Source organism: Patella vulgata, chromosome 4 (assembly GCF_932274485.2).
Source record: "Patella vulgata chromosome 4, xgPatVulg1.2, whole genome shotgun sequence".
Classification (NCBI taxonomy): Eukaryota; Metazoa; Mollusca; class Gastropoda; family Patellidae; genus Patella; species Patella vulgata.
Window position 1 is genome coordinate 38,466,760 of NC_065882.2, and position 23,105 is coordinate 38,489,864.

The following is a 23,105-nucleotide window of genomic DNA, read 5'->3' on the forward strand; positions in this document are numbered from 1 at the left end:
ACCACAGAGATCATTGCTACGATATTTGGAATGTGTTTAACCAGCTCTATCACATATGTGATAATGACTGGCACCAATATTGTCCTTTAAGTAAAGGGAAAAGACAAGAGTGTCACTAGAACACAAGTAGTAGACAACAAATAATATTGTAACAGGGAATATTTGTCAGCTACAAATTGGAATGGGTTTGCACCTAATTGTTCTGTAACGAAATATAAACACAAACAACATATCTATGTTCAAGTCTTTTTATCTTTATCTAACCACACAGCCATGGTGGGTTTCAATAAAATACATCATGTCTGAGAATTTTTATTATCACATCACTTTCTAATTGAAGACATCAAGGGAGGGGGGGGGGGATTTTTTTTCCTCCAACATAATACTTAAGAGCCATGTTATAGAGAATTGACCAAGACAGTTCTCTATAACAAAACTATTCAATGCAGAAGCAAAGAGCAATTTACAAAATTTTGTAAGCTGATTTGGAATATATAAATTCAACTTGGTAACAAGAACTTCTATGACATGAATACATAAGAAAGGTAGCCAGGCTGTGAAACATACATCCCCGGCAGGCGGGTAAATCAACTGAGCAGTCTGCAGGGGTTGTTGCATATTTATCCTTATGTAGAAGGGTAATGGAGGCTAAGTGGGTAAGATGCTGGCTCACTAGCCTGGAGGTTGCGTGTTCGATCCCTGCATTGGCCTAGAAAGTGCATCCAGATTTTTCGGCGTGGTTCCCCCCACCCTGTCAGTGATGCAGGACAGAGGGCCTGACAAGGACAGCTGTCTAGTCGTTCGGATGGGACAAAAAAAGTTATCAAAGTGGTCAAGGGCAAGAACTGTGGAAGTTGTTAATGGAAATTGTTGAAAAAGGTTTCCTCATCTAATGAAAAATTCATGTCAATCGGATAAAATTGGTTTCTAGCATATCCACATGAAGTTATCAAGGGCCATAAGTCTGGCAGTATTTATGAGAAATCAATCAGAATTAATAGGCTTCTTTAAGTTGCTCTGTGTATAAATTTAGTGTCAATTGGATGATAACATTAACCTCCACAGCATCCAAAAGATTTTTCAAAGTGATCAAGGGACATAACTTATTGGAAATTGCTGAAAACCAAAAGGCTTCCTCTTCTCATGAACAAATACACTGTATAAATTTCAATTGTACAATTTTAGCCTCTAGAGCTACCACAAGATTTTTCCAGTTGATCAAATCAAAGGCCATAACTCTACCTATTTATTGTTGAAAATCACTAGGATTCTACATCATAGGGTTGTTCATCACAGTGTGTAAATTTAAAGATCAGATGATTTCAACCTGTAGAACGTTCACAACTGAATTTGGAAAAAGGACAGACGAGGGTGACGATAATATACAACCACATATTAATGTAGGCATGTGCTAGATCAATCCAGATCAGTGTTCACCATAAATAAACAAATTATCAGCTAATAACCACATATAAAACAAGCCAACAGTGAGGCTAATGTCCCCCGCCGAAATTGCAAAATAAATAGATGACACATATTAATTGATCGCACATTTATTTTTTTCACTAAGTTTCATCACTCTCTATCAGATAGAATCAAGATTATTTTGTCCCAAACCATTGACAAATAAAATCGATTAGCTCTACTTAGCTTCAGCGCGAAATGTTAATCATTGAACACAGTCAAGACATTCACCTAATGAGAGAGAGAGAGAGAAATAGGGCTTAACGTCCACTCGACACAAACCAGGTCATTTCGGGACTAATATATGGTTTTAATTTTATTTCAATAATTCGTTTGCGCGTAGGGGTCTTTAGCAGTGGGAGGAAACCGGGGGACCCATAGAAAACCTACAAGGTTGGACAGGCGACCCTACCCCTTGTCACGTACAACCGGGGATTCGAAACCACGCCAGTTGACTCAATGACAGGCTTTATGATACAGCGTGCATGTGCTAACCATTCGGCCATCCAAGCCTTCTTCACCTAATGAACATCTACATCAAGTTTAAAAATTCGCCTAATAGACACCTACGCCAAGTTTGAACATTCAACCTCAATTAGAAGGAGAATTATTGTGTTCCAAAGTCTAGACCAATCAATTGGCTTATCACTCTGCTTACCCCCAGCAAAAAATGTTCATTATCGAACTTAGTCAAGGTATTGATATAATAAGGCTATATACCAAGTGTCCTCACTTAATTAGAACTAAAGTTATCGTGTCCCAAAGCATCAAACAATCAAACTGCTTATCTCTGCTTACCCTAAGCCGAAAATTCTCATCTTCAAACTCCATCAAGGAATTCACCTAATGGACACCTACCAAGCGTGAACATTCTACCTCAATTAGAATGAGAGTTATTGTGTTCCAAAGTCTAGACCAATCAAATTGCTTATCACCCTGCTTACCCTGAGCAGAAAATGCTCATTATCGAACTTAGTCAAGGTATTTATGTAATGAAACTATACACCCAAGTTTCATCATTCTCAATTAATTAGAACTAAAGTTATTGTGTCCCAAAGCATCAACCAATCGAATGGCTTATCTCTGCTTACCCTAAGCCGAAAATGACCATCTTCGAACTCCATCAAGGCATTGACCTAATAAACACAAAAACTAAGTTTGAACATTCTAGCTCAATTAGAAGGTGAGTTATTGTGTTCCAAAGTCTCAGCCAATCAAATTGCTTATCACTCTGCTTACCCTGAGCAGAAAATGCTCATTATTGAACTTAGTCAAGGTATTGATGCAATAAAACTATACACCAAGTTTCATCACTCTCACTTAATTAGAAAGCATCAACCAATCAAATGGCTTATCTCTGCTTACCCTAAGCCATCAAGGCATTGACCTAATAAACACCTACACTAAGTTTGAACATTCTAGCTCCATTAGATAGAAAGTTATTGTGTCCCAAAAAGTGTGACAGACAGACGGACGGACAGACAGACAGACGGACGAACTCATTTTAATAGTCCCCTGCTTTCTTCGAAAGGCGGGGGACAATAATAAAAAAAATATACAGAACATGAAAATTGTTTGCAAATTTTTAATGATCTTATGTTCAACTATTATATCTGGTCTGTTGGCAGTTTTTTTTTTATTTTATCAAATCTTATAAAATACTGATGGGATCAAAAGATCAAACTGAACATACTGTGAAAACAAAACCTGCTGTAACAATAACATGACTTTAAGGTGTAAAACCTTGTTATTGGTCCATAATAAAGGAATGTTTGTCTTTTGCTCTTGAAGAAAATTTTTGTTATCAAACAGTTATTCATCTTTTTTCCCATACTTCAATATTCTTGTAAATTCCAAATAATTGAAATCTCCTTTCTTTATTGGGGCATCTCTGAACATTTCATCAACCTGTACAAGTAAATTAAAAGTTACAAGTAATATCAAATAAAATAACATAAGACAGGTCCACAATGACAATAACAGTAGGAAGAAAGGTTGCCAGGCAATGAAATATATAACAACAAATCATCAAAGCAGTTCAGTAAAGTATGCTGCAGTGCAATTATTTTATAGGTGCATTTTGTAACTAGAGCAATTTAAACACCAAAGATAAGTCGACAGGCACCAAACAGCTAAGTTGTACAAGCAGTCCACAAGGGTTGTCGCAATTTATTCTTTTGTAGGTCATGGGAGCATTTACCGGTACAGGACACCAAAAAATGATAAAGAGTAGCAACCCATTAAGAACCCATTAATTTATTATCGGAAATTATTCAATTTTGATTGGTTTCTAGTTTTTTCTGATGCTAACATTTATTATACAAAATATGTACTGGTAATCAGATGACAAACTGACTTGTTCCTAGTTTTCAGAAATTGTTAAGCATTTACAAGTTTTTTTCAAGGTGATCAAGGGCTACAACTCTGGCAGTAATTATCAACTTTATCCTCTTGAGTGTAATTATCTGAAATCGTTGAAAATCAAAAGGTTTTGTCTCAAGGATATAAATACTGTGTATGAACTTAGGCATCTAGTGTGTCCATAGGCAATTGTGGACGACGACCCGTCATGTGGGGAGTACCAACAATATGATATCCTTAGGGTGTAACGGTGATATAATAATATGGTTTTTTAAATCACATAAAATTTATGACCTCTATAGGGTCCACAAGCTAAAATCGCGATTTTTCGTAAATAAGGGGCCATAATTCAGGAAGTTACGTTCCGAAATGCACGAATATCGAAAGGAACCGAGATCTTTGGGTTACAAACTTACATTTCAAGTTTCATCAAAATAGGATTAAAATTGTGACCTCTATAGGGTCCACAACCCTGATATATCATATTTTTACACTATTTGAGAACGAACGGCGGCCATTTTGTCTATCAGTTTTGGGCCGATTTTTACAAAATTCGAACTCAGCCGTCCTTAGGGTGTAACGGTGATATAATAAAACCTTTTTTAAATCGGATAAAAATTATGACCTCTATAGGGTCCACAAGCTAAAAACGCGATTTTTCATACAATCAGGGGCAATAATTCAGGAAGTTACGGTCCGATATGCGCGAATATTGAAAGGAACCTTGATCTTTGGGTTATAAACTTACATTTCAAGTTTCAACAAAATCGGATAAAAATTGTGACCTCTATAGGGTCCACAACCTTGATATACCATATTTTTACGCTATTTGAGAACGAACAGCGGCCATTTTGTCTGTCAGTTTTGGGCCGATTTTCACGAAATTCGAACTCGGCCGTCCTTAGAGTTTAACGGTGATATAATAATAATTTTTTAAAGCTAAAAAAAGCGATTTTTCGTACAATCAGGGGCCATAATTCAGGAAGTTAAGTTCCGATATGCGCGAATATGGAAAGGAACCGAGATCTTTGGGTTATAAGCATACATTTCAAGTTTAAACCAAATCGGATACAATCAGGGGCCATAATTCAGGAAGTTACGTTCCGATATGCGCGAATATGGAAAGGAACCGAGATCTTTGGGTTATAAGCATACATTTCAAGTTTAAACCAAATCGGATAAAAATTGTGACCTCTACAAGGTTCACAAGCTAAAATGTTATTTTTCGTACAATCAGGTGCCATAATCCATGACGTAACAGTCTGATACATGCCAATATCGAAAGGAACCGAGATCTTAGGGTGATAAACCTATATTTCAAATTTCATTGAAATCAGATAAAAATTGTGACCTGTAGACTGTTCACAAACAATTGTGGACGGACGGACAGGGGCGACGACAATATATGTCCATATGAAAATGTTGGCATATAAAAAACCAATGTTGACATTTTTTCTCAGTAGGTCATTATTTGAGGGTAGCCATTTTGCGATAATATGACGATGTAACCACTGCCATCACCATTGAAAGAACTGGTGGCAGTGATAAGTATAGGCGGCAACATCGTTGTGTAAGTGTTGACATACTCTATGTTTCCAACGCAACGGCATTCCACATGCTCGTTCCACATTCAGCTTGGAAGTCAGTTGATAACATAATGTCACAAGGGCTTCTTAGCAAGTTTTTCATTTACAGCCACGTACGTCCCCAGCACCTTCAACCATGTTACCACCATACAGGAACAAAGTTCCTAGCCACAAGCTTGCTACGCTGTTACAACCTATTTGTATATATAGGCAAGGGACTGAGCCTCGTTCATCAGTTCCAGTCTTGCATCCTAAGAGGAAACATCAAGAAACTAAAAGATAGGTTGCCAGTCAACGAAACATACGCCCACAGCAGCTAAATCGTCCAGCAGTCAACAAGAGTTGTCGCATATTTTTCCTTTTTTCGGTAATGAAACATTTATAATACACTAAAATCTGATTAAGAGCAACAACTCATAAAGTAATTATCAGAAAACCATTAGAATTTGTTTTGTTTTTATAAAGTTCTGCCCCATGCTAACGTTTTGTATACAAAACTTTTAATATCATGGATTTAACTGTTCATTTGTTTTCAAATTCATTGAAAATCAATATACTTGTTCGTCTCAAGATCTTAAACTCTGTGTATCAATCTGAAGTCAATCGGATGATAATTTTAGCCTTTAGAGCGTCACAAAGTGATCGAGGGCCATAACTTTGGCAGTAATTACCGGAGATCGTTGAAAATCAACAGGATTCTTCGTCTCATGACCTTAAGCACTCTATATAAATTTAAGCTCAATCGGATATTAACTTTGGCCTCTACAGCGTCCACAAGATTTCTTGAAGTGATCAAGGGCCATAACTCTGGCAGTAATTATTGGAAATCGATGAAAATCAATAGGCTTCTTCGTCTCATGACCTTAAACACTGTGCATAAATTTAAAGTCAATCGAATATTAACTTTGGCCTCTAGAGTGTCCACAAGATTTTTTGAAGTGATCAAGGGCTATAACTCTGGCAGTAATAATCGGAAATCGCTGAAAATCAATAGGCTTCTTCGTCTCATGACCTTAAACACTGTGTATAAATTTAAAGTCAATCGGATATTAACTTTAGCCTCTAGAGCATCCACAAGATTTTTTGAAGTGATCAAGGGCCATAACTCTGGCAGTAATTATCGGATATTGTTGAAAATCAATAGGCTTCTTCGTCTCATGACCTTAAACACTGTGTATAAATTTAAAGTCAATCGGATATTAACTTTGGCCTCTAGAGCGTCCACAAGATTTTTTGAAGTGATCAAGGGCCATAACTCTGGCAGTAATGAATGAAGAACGATACATTTCTGTCCATTTTATCAATTTCTAATTCAGTATTTGGTTCAGAGAACAACTGTTGAATTTAAATATATAACTGGACTTGGTGCATTCTATACAGAATTATTTTTTACAGCATGATTATTATTTGTTCTTTTTTTTTTAATGTGCTACGGGACGGGACGGCAAAACGGCTATCATCAATTACTCGGCTATATAAAATAGCCGACTGAGCATGCGCAGCCTGCCAGATGACTGCGTGTAAACAAAACATACATCGCGATGGTAGAATCGTCAATTAATATCTGAACAATCGTGCTTAAATAAGTGAACTTTATTGGAGAATGACATGGGAATCATACATTAAACAGCTACTTCTGGGTCTGTCATGCAGAATTTGAGGTTTTTTCCTCCTGAAACGATGGAACTAGGTCGGTGAATTTTCTTCTCCAAGATGCTCGGAAAACGGATTAACAGTGTTCGCGAAGAAAACATTTTCTGGGGGGTTTTCCCCCAGACCCCCCTAGTAGTAGCCTCGCGCCTATGGCGCTTATGGAGCGCCTTCGGCGATCCAATAATTTGTTTCCCTCTTCCAGTTTTTTCTGGCGGAAAACGGCTATCATTAATTACTCGGCTATATAAAATAGCCAACTGAGCATGCGCAGCCCACCAGATGACTGCGTGTAAACAAAACATACATCGTGATGGTAGAATCGGCAATTAATATCTGAAAAATCGTGCTTAAATAAGTGAACTTTATTTGAGAATGACATGGGAATCATACATTAAACAGCTACTTGTGGGTCTGTCATGCCGAATTTGAGATTTTTTCCTCCTGAAACGATGGAATTAGGTCGGTGAATTTTCTTCTCCGAGATGCTCGGAAAACGGATTTACAGCGTTCGCGAAGAAAACATTTTCTGGGGTTTTATTCCCCAGACCCCCCTGGTAGTAGCCTCGCGCCTATGGCGCTTATGGAGCGCCTTCGGCAATCCAATAATTTGTACCCCTCTTCCAGTTGTTTCTAGCGGAAACTACGAGATATCATTTTCAACAAAATTTCCCGGTATATACCATTTTCAAGTGCTCGGTGGCAGAACTTAACATGCTTCGATTTTATTGATTTTAGTAGCATCAGAAAGGCAATAAAATGAACTTTAGATCGGTCTAATATGGAATTGTGACAAATTGCCTCATAAAAAGTTATAAAAACTCTAGTGGTACCACAAGCTAAAGATAGGTTGCCAGGCAACAAAACATACGCCCACAGTAGCTAAATCGTCCGATTCTTTTGTAGGTAATTAGGGGAATTTAATAGACAATTTCATACAGATGACATTATAATTTCCGTTGTTTGAAGGTTCACAAGGTTCTAAAATCTAAAACAAGGGCCATAACTCTGGAAGCAATCTACAGAAATTGTTCAAATTCAAAAGGCTTTTTTCGTTTTAATAATTCAAAAAATGCATATGAATTTCAAACAGATCGGATGATAACTTTTGTTGTTCGAAAGTTCACAAAGTTCAACAAAGTAAATCAAGGGCCATAACTTTAGACGTAATTGATGGAAATTGCTGACATTCAATAGGCTTGTTCGTCTTCATTTCACTAATTTAGGTGATAACTGAAACTCAATAGGCTTGTTCGTTTTACTAATTTAAATGATACATATAAATTTCATACAGATCGGATAATAACTTTTGTCGTTAGAGCGTTCACAAGGTGCAACAAGGTAAAACAAGGGCCATAACTCCAGAAGAAATTATTGGAAATTGCTGAAATTCAATAGGCTACTTCATTTCACTAATTTAAATGATGCATATCAATTTCAAACAGATCGGATGATAACTGTTGTCATTAGAGCGTTCACAATATTCAACAAAGTGAAACAAGGGCCATAACTCTAGATGTAATTAACGGAAATTGCTGAAATTCAATAGGTTTCTTTGCTTTACTAATTTAAATGATGCATATATATTTCATACAGATCGGTTGATAACTTTTGTCATTAGAGCGTTCACAAGGTGCAACAAAGTAAAACAAGGGCCATAACTCTAGAAGAAATTAACGGAAATTGCTGAAATTCAATAGGCTTCTTCATTTCACTAATTTAAATGATGCATATCAATTTCAAACAGGTCAAATGATAACTGTTGTCATTAGAGCGTTCACAAGATTCAACAAAGTGAAACAAGGGCCATAACTCTAGATGTAATTAACGGAAATGGCTGAAATTCAATAGGCTTCTTTGTTTTACTAATTTAAAAGATGCATATAAATTTCATACAGATCGGTTGGATAACTTTTGTCGTTAGAGCGTTCACAAGGTGCAACAAAGTGAAACGAGGGCCATAACTCCAGAAGAAATTAACGTAAATTGATGAAATTCAATAGGCTTCTTCATTTCATTAATTTAAATGATGAATATCAATTTCATACAGATCGGTTGATAACTTTTGTCATTAGAGCGTTCACAAGATTCAACAAAGTAAAACAAGGGCCATAACTCTAGATGTAATTAACGGAAATTGCTGAAATTCAATAGGCTTCCTTGTTTTACTAATTTAAATGATGCATGAGCGTTCACAAGGTGCAACAAAGTGAAACAAGGGCCATAACTCCAGAAGAAATTAACAGAAGTTATTGAAATTAAATAGGCTTCTTCATCTCACTTATACAAACAACATATATCAATTTCAAAACAATCGGTTGATAAATGTAGTCTGTAGAGTGTTCACAAGAAATTGTGGACGATGGACGGACGGACGGACGGACGGGGGCGACGGCAATATACGACCACATTTCCATGTGGGCGTATAAAAACGAGTTATGATCCGATATCCTCAAATATAGAAAGGAACCAAGACCTTTGGGCTATAAATATGTATTTCAAGTTTTATCAAAATCAGATGAAAATTGTGACCTCTATAGGGTCCACAACCTTGATATACCATATTTTTACGCTATTTGAGAACGAAGAGCGGCCATGTTGTCTGTCAGTTTTGGACCGAGATCTTTTGGAGATAAACCTATATTTCAAGTTTCGTCAAAATCGGATAAGAATTATGACCTGTAGAGTGTCCACAAACAAATTGTGGACGGACGGACGGACAGGGGCGATGACAATATACGTCCACATGAAAATGTGGGCGTATAAAAATGTGCTTTGTCGTACAACGAATGCTATCATTTAGCAGACGGTGTCACTTCGTCATTAGGACTTGGTACATTTTACTCTTTACAATTTACACTTAACTTCTTTAATATTGGCAACCATACAAACATGGACAAGGTGCATTAATTTAAAGGACAATATTGGTGTCAGTCATTATAAAATATGTGATAGAACTGGTTAAATACATCCCAAATATAATTTTTTAACACAGAGATCATTGCTACGGGAGATGTGTAACAAGCATGTGAAGAAACGGGAAGTGACGACAAACATGACAAACACGAGTTATCCTTCTATATAACTAACTGAAGAAACGAGCGATAACAGACACTCGATCGAATTTCATTTGACTGATAATTCAGTTGAAGATGAAAAGTTATTATATGAGACGCTGAGAGGATATCTGACAATTCAAAAAAAGAAATGGCTGTCAGTAGATAAAAGATAACAAACAAATTAGAAAAAGCCTGTGCATTACCATGTTTTTATTAAGAACAGAATGAATAAAAACGAGGGAATGCACAGGATTTTTCTATTTTTCTCGTTTTCCCTTATCTAGTGACAGCCAATTCTATTTTTGAATTGTGAGATACCCTCTCACCGTCCCATATAATAACTTTTCATCTTCAATGGAATTATTAGTGAAATGAAATTCGATCGTTTGTCTGTTATCGCTCGTTACTTCATTCAGTTATATAGAAGGATAACTCGTGTTTGTCATGTTTGGCGTCATTTCGCGTTTCTTCACGTGCTTGTTACACATCTACCATAGCAATGATCTCTGTGTTGAAATTATATTTGGAATGTATTTAACCAGTTCTATCACATATGTAATAATGACTGACACCAATATTGTCCTTTAATGAAATGATAACCTATTCTGAAGGTAGAATATCCACAAAATTTTTGAAGCTGATCAAGGGCTATGCTATAATAATAAGTAGTTTAACTCTGAAAGAAATTATCAGAAACTGTTCAAAATCAATAGAATTCCTAAAGGAGAAAATTTGATTAGAAATAAAATTCAATTCTAATTTCAGGTTTATATCAATGCTCATTTATACATGTACATCAAATATTTCTATTTGTTATAAATTGCATAAATTCTAATAATATTCAGATATTTGAGGGATACTGACCTCATCTTCAGTAAATCTATCTCCCATGGTAGTAAGTAATTCTCTCAATCTTTCTTCAGGTATAATACCTATAGATAAACAATTACAATCATGTTATAGTGCAATAAAATTATCAAATAGATACATGTAGTAACAGAAAGCGTGGAAATACGCCCACATGGCAGATACATGTATATCTCTGGAGTCACAGACAATGTCAGGCACAATCTCTCAGGTGCCTGTCATTTTGTCTGCCACTGATTTATCTTTTTTCTTTGTTTTATTGATATTTTAATATCTCTCAAAATGTCAGGTAAAATTATGGCTTCTATCGCATTCAGAAGGGTTTCAAAAAAGGTGGAATAACACTGGAAGGGAAGATCGTTGAAATTCGACTATTGATAAGTTTCATCCTCTCATAATTTTAAGAAAATCCAATGAAAACTAAGGATTTTAGAAAAGAGGTTATAACCAGGGATGGGATTTCGCCCGTATATCCGGACTTGTCCGACGCTATTTTCCAAACGCCCAAAATTGTCCTAACAGGAATATCAAGACATCAAGACATGGTGAATAATATTCAAAATTCCAAAATTGTATAGTGTACTGAGTGTATAACTACCACTCAACCTGATTATCGTTGATAATAGGCTGGATTGATTAGATAATTAATTGATCAACGTATTTATCGTGTTATACCGTCTAAACACCTACCTTGATTAACTACTTAATCTGCCATGATTGTCTGTCTTAATCCTTTGTCAGACAATTTATCAATCTAATCTTAAACAGAAGTCATTGCTTCCCCTCTGTCGGACTATTCATAAATCCAATACAAGTGATTATAATTTTAATCCACGTGTTTACCTCGTGGTTTCTCCATTGGAGGACATTTTAATCGCATTGATGAGAGCCGACAGCATCTAAAAACTAGTCATACATGTCACATATCGTAAGAGTATATAACACCCTAAAACAATAGACAGTCATTTCAACCAAACAATACATATCCAACTAAACCTACTCCATGGCCTAAGACCGCAAATGGAAAGATTGCAAAATCATATTCTAAAAACAGAAAGTTAAGCCTCGGCTCTCCTATGTCTTGTCTGCGCTATCACTTCTGTGGAAGCCAGAGAGAGAGAGAAATGGGGTTTAACGTCCACTCGACACAAACTAGGTCATTTCGAGACTAACATGGTTTAATTTTATTTCAATAATTTGCTTGTGCGTAGGGGTCTTTAGCAGTGGGAGGAAACCATCTATACCCCCCTTCTGTGGAAGCAGCCGTCAAAGCACCAGGTAGTAGTAGTAGGACAGTCATTTTGTCTACGATATCTTTTACGTCTTTTAACCCTTTCATTGCGTCTACCCGGTAGTACTGGGTATTATAAAATGCCGTTAAAATATGCGTACCCGGTATTACCGTGGACTCAGTGAAGCCCTCGCTAAAATTAGTACCGTAACTGCAAGTGCCATCTATTGTATTTCCTATACACTAGAACATATTTACACGTGTTTCAAAGCAGCAAACCGTAAAATGGCTGAGTGCATAGTGACAATGTAGACGATGCACTCCCGTTGACAATTTCGAGGCGGGCAATACACATAATTTGTTTCCATTTGTATGTTTACAGTATAGATTTCTCGCTTTTTAGTAAATTTGTACCAATATCGGTAAAATTCTAATTATCGCAACAAATCTAATACGAAGAGGCTAAAATCTGTAGGTACGGTGTGTTAATTAATTGGACGTGCGGGTCGAAATGATTAAAAAATGTAAAAAAATACGATTTTGAGATTTATGTTTTTTTGGCTTCTTTGTTATGTCCTTTATCCGAGGAAATATATATTTTTTGTCAAATAACTTATTTTTATTTTGAATAGGGTCATTACTTGGCGTGGGGGTGCTGTTTTTCTGTTATATTTGACTGAAAATTCGGAAAAAATACGCTTTTTCTAATAACGTCTAAAACGTTCAAGTGACGGCCATTTTGTACATATCGTTCAAAAGCGCATGCACTAAACTGCGAGACTAAAATAAATTCATTGTTATTCTTCCAGTTAGATATCGGCATCCTTCGGCTGAATGCAAGCGGTACATTTTACGGAAATTTCCTTATTAGGAGGGTCGAGTAGGGTCATGAACTAAACAACTCCAACAGCGCATGCGCACATCAAATTTTGACTCCGCGAAGCCCACCGTCTAGCAACCCGAATTTAACTGAGTAGGTTCGGTTGTCAGATCCAGAAATTGTCTATTATGAATGATAATGCAATAATCCCGACTACTCACGATGATTTACCGTTATTTTCATAGTTCTGTTCTAAAAATAGGTTATTTACGTATTCTTCACGGCAATTATGGAATTGTTCGGTAAAAGAAAAGAAGGGCAGTGGGATTAGGTCAACCATACTGAAAATAATGCTTCTCTAGTCTAAAACGATTTGTAATAAAACATCGACATTTATTATAGGGATTATTCAATATTAATTATTGAAGGTACATCAGCTTTTGTACCGTACTCTTCCGGGCAATTTCAATTACAAAAAATTTTCAACTTTCCAAAATAAAAAAAAAGATGTTGACTGGGTGACTTATACCACCCCCCTAAAAACAAAAAGCAAAACATTTCTTAATTTTTGCTTATTTTTTTTTACCTTCAATATCAAGATAAAAATCTAAAATTTGTAAATTGTTGGAATCATTTTTGGAAGGTGTAAGCTATACATGTACCTATATATAGATAATAAGCTTCTAACTTTTTCTTTTTCCTTTGAACCCACAAAACTATTTCGCGGTTTTCGCGGCTTTTTATACACATCATTAGAAAAAATGGTTCTCTAAAACTATTAAAGATAATGACCTGAAATTTGCAGGGATTATTCCTTAAGATGTCAGCTATACATGCAATTATCAAACATATTCTTCTGGGCAATTGTGAACCAACAAAACAACATTTGAATATTCAAACATTGAATTTCTTCATTTTCGGCCTTTTTTCTTATGCTTAGTGATATTCCAGAAAATGGTTCTCTAAAACTGTTCATGATAAAGACCTGCAATTTATGGGGATTGATCCTGAAGGTATAAGCTAGGCATGTAATTGTCAAACATATTCTTCCAGTGATTTTAAACAAAAAATAAACCATGGTGAAACTTCAACTCTGAATTTCTCATTTTCCGTTCGATGACATTCAAAAACTAATAAAGATAAAGAACTGAAATTTGGAGGGATTATTCTTGAAGGTGTAAACAATACATGGTGGCTTTTCCATACCTCTGTAACAAACAGATTTTTTTTTGTATGTCTATGAAGTATGGTGACAAAAAACGAAAATTGATGAACTCACCACCAAGTTCTGTAAAACGTAAAATAATCATTGTTCATTAAAACCAGCGGCTGCCAGGCAGGATACGCCCACATTTTCGAGAGATGGATAGAGAACAAGCTAAGAAGAAAGTGACCTTTCCTACAATCAAGGGCCATAATTCAAGAAATTACAATTCGATATGCGCAAATATCGAAAGTAACCGAGATCTTTGTGTTATAAACTTACATTTCAAGTTTCAACAAAATCGGATAAAAATTTTGACCTCTATAGGGTCCACAACTTTAATATACCCTATTTTTACGCTATTTGAGAACGAAGGGGCGGCCATTTTATCTGTCAGTTTTCGGCCGATTTTCACGAAATTCAAACTCAGTCGTGCTTAGGGTGTAACGGTGATAAAATAATACGTTTTTTTAAATCGGATAAAAATTATGACCTCTATAGGGTCCACAAGCTAAAAACGCAATTTTTCATACAATCAGGGGCCATAATTCAGGAAGTTACGGTCCGATATGCGCGAATATCGAAAGGAACCAAGATCTTTGGGTTATAAACTTACATTTCAAGTTTTAAAAAAAATCGGATAAAAATTGTGACCTCTATAGGGTCCACAAGCTAAAAACGTGATTTTTCGTACAATCAGGGGCCATAATCCATGAAGTTTCGATCCGATACATGCCAATATCGAAAGCAGCCGAGATTTTTTGGGGATAAACCTATATTTCAAGTTTTATCAAAATCAGAGAAGAATTGTGACCTGTAGAGAGTCCACAAACAATTGTGGACAGACGGACGGACAGGGGCGACGGCATAATACGTCCACATGAAAATGTGGGCGTATAAAAACCCACATAGCTGCATAGACCATTGACTTAGGAATATTTAAAAACTAAATTTACACTCATAGATTGATAACCTGCCACAAACAATTTTTTTTCATCTGGCGTAGGGGGTGAGGATTTTACAACTTGTAATATTATTAGGTTGTACTCATTGTAAAGATTTGAAATTTGACATGTAGGTTAGCCTGTACAGCCCTAATAAGCTGTCCAAATTTCATTTAGTTATCTTTACTCAATCAAAAGTTATAGTCAAAAGTGTGTTTTCGACTAGCATGTCCCCTTTAACCCTTTTAGGGGGCAATTTTTCGCAACTGGTGAACCACTGTGGGGGAGTTAATTTTAGTGAATAAATTTTAGGCCAGGATCAAATCTAAAATTATTATATCTTTACAACTATGTTATCAAAATTCACCAAACTTGGTGAGACATATGCTTATACACCACATTATTTGAAAATGCAAAAACTTTGTAATTGGAACAATTTTACCCAGGTAAATACAGGTGTGGCTCAGGTAAAAATTATAAACCAAGATAAAAGTATTTTGTTTTCTCAAAAATTTATTAATTTAAGAAAAAACAACATAAATAATGAATTTTGGAAACAACAAGTTAAAAGTTTAAAAAATAAAATGGAGTATCACAGGTGAAAATACAGGTAAATTGAGGTGTACTAAGAAATATACAAATTGTCACTAAATGTTTCACTAACCATTTTAAATTAAAACATTTCAAATGATAATAACTGTAACAGCAACAACAATGAGGAAAACTGCATTTACAGGTAAATACAGGTAAATTCAGGTGTAATGAATAAATAGGCAACTTGTGTATACAATTTCTTCAATTTAAATGAAACCGAACAGGATAAAAAAAAATTTTTGTGAACAAATCAATATTTAGTTGAGAGGATTATTTGATCAAAATTGCATCACAGGTGGAATACAGGTAAAAAGACTTACAGTTCAGATGTACGCCAGCTTAGTAAACTAGAAGGGAAATATATTCAAGTGTGTAATAACTTAACCTTTCTTATGAGATGTAGAGACAGTGACATTGTGCCTAATGGTTTAAAGCTTAAGAGCCCAGTGAGCTCCAATTTCGCCAACAAGATCCTACAACGTGCAAGCAAGTCCCTCGTCCGGGAACGTATCCAACATCACCGGAACACCAAACACCGTCTGTTATGTCAAATCAATGGATTACATGAGGTTCTCAAAGACCAACTCACAAATGAAGATTTTAACTCTATCCGACACATTCAGACATCTACCAACCTAGCTAAATCGGAAGGAATTAAACAACGTCAACTCAAGAAACTTGAACAGCTTAAGCAGGAAAAACCCAGAAACACCAATGGAAACTCAACCCACCACAAGACAGATTTCTTCACCAAGACAGTAGTGAACCTAAGTAATAAAGAACTCAGTGATGACCAGATCAACCTGCTATCTAAGGGCCTGAAGTATGCTCCCTCCCTACCACCCAAAAACCACGATGATCTCATCGCCAATGTAGAGAAGGGCCTTCGACAACTGGCACCGGGCGGGAAAGTCGACTTTCTACGGCACCAAATAGCTAATTTGATAACAAAATCCCAAACCAAAAAGAACTCTAAGAACATCAGCGAAGCAGATAAAGAAGCAATCCAGGACCTGAAAGGTGACAAATCAATAACCATAATTCCTGCTGATAAAGGGAAATCTACAGTTATAATGAACACCAATGACTATCACAACACAGTAAACGTACTCCTTCAAGACAATACCACATACAAGAAAATTAGGAAGAACCCGACCACTACACTTGAAAAACAGTTAAATAATAAACTAGATAAACTCCGAGACCTACAAGAGATCACCCAAGAACTTTTTTACCAGTTGAGGCCCAACCACCCACGCCCTCCGTACGCTAGAGCTACGATTAAAACTCATAAAAACCCTATCAAGGCAAGGTTACTAGTCTGCTCAAGGGACTCGGTGTTCTACAATGTCTCCAAACACCTCTCTAAGCTGCTTTCACCATTAGGAACAACGTCTTCTTCATTTATCAAGGACTCTACTCAATTCTGCCAAAAAGTCAGAGACGTCACTCAACCTGGAAGGATGGTCTCGTATGATGTAACAGATCTGTTTACCAACGTTCCCCGCCATGAAGCTACAGAAGTTCTCCGCTCCCGAATTGACAATTTAGAAGTTCCACTTGATACCAAATTAACAACTAACAGCATCATCGAACTTATAAACATGTGCCTTGACTCCACTTACTTCACCTGGGGGGGATGACATATACCAGCAAATACATGGGTTACCAATGGGAAGCCCCCTCTCACCGATCATGTCTGAAATCTTCTTGACACATTTTGAAGAACGCACCCTCAGCACGTCCCCCATTACCCCCTTGGTTTGGCTTCGCAAGGTAGATGATACTTTTGTTGTTTTGAAAGAACAAGATGAACCCATGGCCCTGCTTGATCACCTTAACAACCAACACCACAGGATCAAATTCACCATAGAGACAGAGGAAGAAGACACCCTTCCATTTTTAGATGTCCATGTCCACAAACAAAACAACAAACTGAAAACTAAGATTTATCGTAAACCAACTCACACAGACCAGTACATTAATTATAATTCTAGCCATCCCCACTATATTAAAACAGCCCTTATATCCACCTTAGTGCGCAGATCTATCAACATATGTGAACCAGAGTATCTTGATCATGAATTAGAATACTTACGCAACGTTTTCTGCAACCTAAATAATTACCCCCCAACCATAGTTAATAGACAGATTGAGGCCACCCTAAAAAACAGCATAAGCAACCAACAGAAACAAGAAAATTCCCCTATCAGAATCACCCTACCATTCCATGGAAATCTCACTTACCAGATCAGCCGATTACTAAAGAAATCCAACATTGACACGTCCTTCTCGATCCCCACATCCCTCAAACAGATCTTAAACGCCAGTGGAAAACTGCAACCTACCACTCCTGTGCAACCAAAAGGGGCCATCTACAAAATTAGCTGCTCATGTGATAAGACCTATATCGGGGAAACCAAGACCAGTGGATAAAAGAATTTCAGAACACAAGTCCAAAGCCCCAACCAACATATCAGCCATAGCCGAACACTTGAAAGATCATCCAAGACACAAAATAGACTGGGATAAGGTAAAAATTCTGGCTGCTAACCAAAACAATAAGAAAATTAGGAAGTTAAAAGAAGCCATTAACATCAAAAGATTTTCTCCAGAATTAAACAAAGATTTGGGACTATTTATTCCGAGGGCATATGATGAAGTTATCAAATCAGTCAATTAGCCTACAATGGGTAACCATTAACTCTCAATAATTATTTTTGAACTTACAACACGTTAATCGCACATCACTATGTTAACCTAGTCCAATCAGTTTTAGCCTGTTATCAACCTACAACACCTTAGCTCGCGATTTCTGTGTTATCCTAGTGCTATTATGCTGTGTTTTAATAACCTTTTAAGTTATTGTGATATTATGCTGAATTACTTTTCAGTCAAGATCCTGTGTTATAAGCCCTTATCAGTTACATACAAGTGGTCTAATGGGTTTTTCTCTCCCCCCCCCCCTCCCCTAGTTATCACTTTTAATTATGTATATTTTTGATCCCCCCCCCCCAGTTATTAACTTTTAATAACATATATTCTCTGAACTTTAACACCTTGAATCGTGATTACTATGTTAACTTAGTATATTATTATTAGCCTATATTAGATCCTTCAAACCCTTGGATCAGTTTATTGTGTTATCTTAGTGCTATTATGCTTTGTTTTCATAACATTTTGTGAATGTGGTTTTATTTACAAGACCGTGTGTTTATAACCTCTATCGGTTATATACTGTTTGTTTAATGTATGGTTTCCCCCTAATCATTTTTCTTTTTCAATATCAGGATGGTTTTAAGGTTCATGTACAACTATATCCTTGTCATCACACAGTGCTTTTCAGGTCTTTGATGTTAAATATGTCTGTTAATTGGTTGAACTCTTCTAATGATTAGTAATAAGAATGGTTTCGCATTGTACATATATATAGACCCTCAAGTTTACTAAATGTCATTGTGCTTGATAACGATAAGAGAATACTTATCGAAACATGGTGCCTGTGTATAATAAACCAGTGATTGTTGTCCCATATAACTGTATAGTTTTGTATTAAAGCAATTAGCATAGACCTTTATAGCAGTTTCAAAGAAACCAGAAAAATTTACGGAAATATCAACAAACAAATAATACTATTTGATCAAAATTGCATTACAAGTGAAATTCAGGTGCAACTAATGAACACATTTTCAATCACCAATTACAAAAAATATCAACAATCAATAATATCATTTGGTCAAAGTAGTGTCACATGTGGAAATACAATTAAATTGAGGTGTACTGAAAAATGTACAATTTTCCTAACTTTTTCACTAACCATTTTAAATTAAAATATATCAAATGGTAACAACTATATAATCGCAACAACAATGGTGAAAATTGCACTTACAGGTAAATACAGGTAAATTCAGGTGTAATAAATACATAAGCAACTTGTGTACACCATTTCTTCAATTTCAATGAAACATAACAGGATAGAAAAAAATCAACTTTTAATAAATTCATTATTCAGTTGAGAAGACTATTTGATCAAAATTGCATCACAGGTGAAATACATATAGGCTTACAATCCAGGTGGATTAATGCAATTAGCTACATATTTTCAGCAGTTTCAAGGAAAACAGAAGAACCTGCAGAAATATCAACAATCAAATTATACTATCTAATCAAAATTGCATTACATGTAAAATACAATTGCAATTAATGAACACATTTTCAATCACCAATTACAAAACATATCAAAAATCAATAATGTCATTTGATCAAATTGCAGCATTACAGCTATAATACTCATACCAGTATATTGGTAATACTAAATGTTTTCTTCATTTTCAGATAAACTATATATGCTTTACATGTAGCAAAATATTGGCACTCTTTTACAAACTGAAGCTTTCAATAATTAACATGTTTACTTTAATTTAAATGATAACCAGGAAAACATCTGCGGCATAGACCCACTCCACACTCTCGACACCATGTGGTTATACGCGTACCTTTAAACCCTACATCCCTTGATTGTGCACAGCTCACACACTGTTTACGCTTTTTATCAGGAATAGATTCTAGGTAATGCTGTATGCTAGAAAGTACTCTGTTCTAAGTTGTGAGGCTGGGACGACCAATTTTTCGGCGTGGCTGTTTATAGCCATTTATAAGTCCGTCTACTAACTGGATCATGAAGTTGAGATGATTTAGTTTTTGTCCATTTATATTCTTATTGTTCTTATACTATAGTTATAGCACAAATATGCATTAGTAACTGTTCTGTCTATAAGATGAAAGACAACCTTCCGCCAGTTCTCAATTCTGCTGCATAATGATCTGTCATTTGATCACTGAGGTCAACCCCTCCCATACTGTGATTGTACTCATTCACTAACTGAGGAACGAGTCTGTTGTCTTTCTTAGTTAGCTTGACATCATTAGCGGAACCATGCGTTGTTAAAAACCTAACTTGTCTGCGATCGTACCAATTGACTGCCAACAACTGACCTTTGCGTACAGCAATTACTTCGTCTTTTTTTTTTTAAAGTTTGTTTGATTCCTGGGGGCAATCCCTTACGGTTTGAACGAACCGTGCCTGTAACATATATTTGTTTAGACAACATATTATTACATAAGTCTATACTAGTATAGTAATTGTCTACAATTAAATGATGATACTTTCCACTGTGGTTTCTCAACAATTTATCACATACATCATACAGCTGTCCATATTGTGATGTTTTTATACTTGATGTGTGGTATAAGGTCTGATACAAATATCCAGTCCTAGAATCAGACAGGTTATATTCCTTTGGTCCCCACTGATGATGTTTTTAAATTCTTATGTAGTTCACAAGATCGTGTCTGCCCTTAAAACCAACTATGCTTTCATCTATACTTATGTTACATGACAGAAGATATGCACGTGCCAAAGACGTATTAAAATGGTCTAAAACGGACTGAAATTTGTAAATGGGATTATAATTAAAAGTTCCTTTTTTCGGCTCCATCGAACTGTCGCTGACATGAAAACAACGAAGGAATAGTTTAAAACTTTCATACGTGAAAGTGTTTCTAAATATTGGTGTCTCTTGGGATAAGTCTTTCACATTCCAATACTGTTCTAATGTATGCTTTCGTACCAAGCCCATATTTATGATCAACCCGATAAACGCTCTCATTTGATGTACATCAGTTGGAATCCATAAATGCAGTCTAGATCTGGGCGATATATTTTCATATTTATCATATCTATATTGAAAGTATTTGTTTGTTTCGTCTACAAAAAACTGCCAAAGAGATTTATTATTTGTAAAATTGGTTGATTCAAAAAATTTATCAAAATACTTCACAGGTTCATGACAGTTCTCTGGGTTCCACACAGGACCGGACTCGGCTGTAAAATCATGTAAGATTAGGGGCCTGTCATTTTGCCTATCATTCACATGTATCCAAACGTCGTCTAATTGGTCTTCTGTACCAAAATTATCATCTTGATGTACTAGTGTTTCAACGTCATTAGGCCTAATATTTATCGTCGACTCCGTCGAGCATCTTCTTGGTTTTTTTACATTTACATCCCGTTCTTGACAATCTCGATCTGATTCACTTGAATCTGACTCGTATGCAGACAGTTCATCAATGTCAATATCGCTGCCACTGTCAGACGAACAATTTTCTTCATCAGAAATATGGATCATGTCAAGAACATCGTCTACAGTAAAGATATTAGGGCGAGGACGCTTACGGGGTTTCGTGGCAGACGCCATGTTATTGACAGCCCGAGGCCATCTGTTTATGTTATCGCTAAGTAACGGTAATATCCGACTTCAAATCAAAACAATATAAGAGTTACCGTTCTTATAAATTAGATCATGCATTTCTTTCACCCATTAGTCGATAAAAATAGAATTATCTCATAGTCATACAGCCAATCGTGTACATTGTTACTTTGGCGACTTACGGTGAAACGACATTAATGTCGCTATCCCCGTAAAGCGTGTGTGTGTCGGAAAACGACATTAATGTCGTTATCCCCCTAAAAGGGTTAACAGGAGTGAGAAATTGACTGAAAGGTGATATAATTATCGCTTGGGTTGAAAATCTCGGCGACGGTGCGTTTTCTGTACTGGTGTGTTAATCGACTGACACGGTGTGTATTCTTTGTTTGGTGAGTTTTCTCGAAAGCGTGTTATAACTGCAGCAAAGGTGATTTATCAAGGACCAGCAGGCTTTATCTGACGCGTAGGTGTTAAATCTAATTTACCGTGCGATTTTTTGTTCGACCGTGTGTTTTACGCAGATCGATCTTTGTTAAGTGTAGGTCTTTATACATGGATTTATACGTGGGATAGGTACGTATATCCTTTCTTATACGTATTTCATTTCATGATGAATACTATGTGTTTTGTACTTCGTACCATAGTCGGACTGCAGTTATTTATATATTTGATCTTTTTTGTGGGTTGAATTTGTTTACAAATTATCGTGCATACCACTATATAAATGCTCGTATCTTAAAATTGATCACACGCAGTACCGTCATTTCCCGATATCATAACCAAACCCAATTTGATTATCCGATATATTCTAATCGCCATTGTTATCAGATTAACGAATTTTGTTTCGAAAGTAAGTGTGTAACGGTGATATACTAAAATGTTTTTTTTAAATCGGATAAAAATTATGACCTCTATAGGGTCCACAAGCTAAAAACCATAATTCAGGAAGGTACGGTCCGATATGCACGAATATCGAAAGGAACCAAGATCTTTGGGTTATAAACTTACATTTCAAGTTTCAACAAAATCGGATAAAAATTGTGACCTCTATAGGGA

The 23,105-nt window shown here is 36.0% G+C and overlaps 1 protein-coding gene across 2 annotated transcripts in view; it reads right to left on the reverse strand.

Moving 5' to 3' along the window:
* Positions 1 to 234: 234 nt before the first annotated feature.
* The window catches only part of LOC126818838 (myosin regulatory light chain 2, smooth muscle minor isoform), an 83,205-nt gene continuing 60,334 nt past the window's right edge, over positions 235 to 23,105 (reverse strand). For both annotated transcript variants that reach the window (XM_050546476.2, XM_050546475.2), the window contains exons 4-5: positions 10,985 to 11,052; positions 235 to 3,372 (exon numbers count right to left, since the gene is read on the reverse strand). In XM_050546476.2, coding sequence (XP_050402433.1) covers positions 3,277 to 3,372; positions 10,985 to 11,052 — 164 coding nt within the window. In that variant the 3' untranslated portion in view covers positions 235 to 3,276. The remainder of the gene's footprint in view (positions 3,373 to 10,984; positions 11,053 to 23,105) is intronic.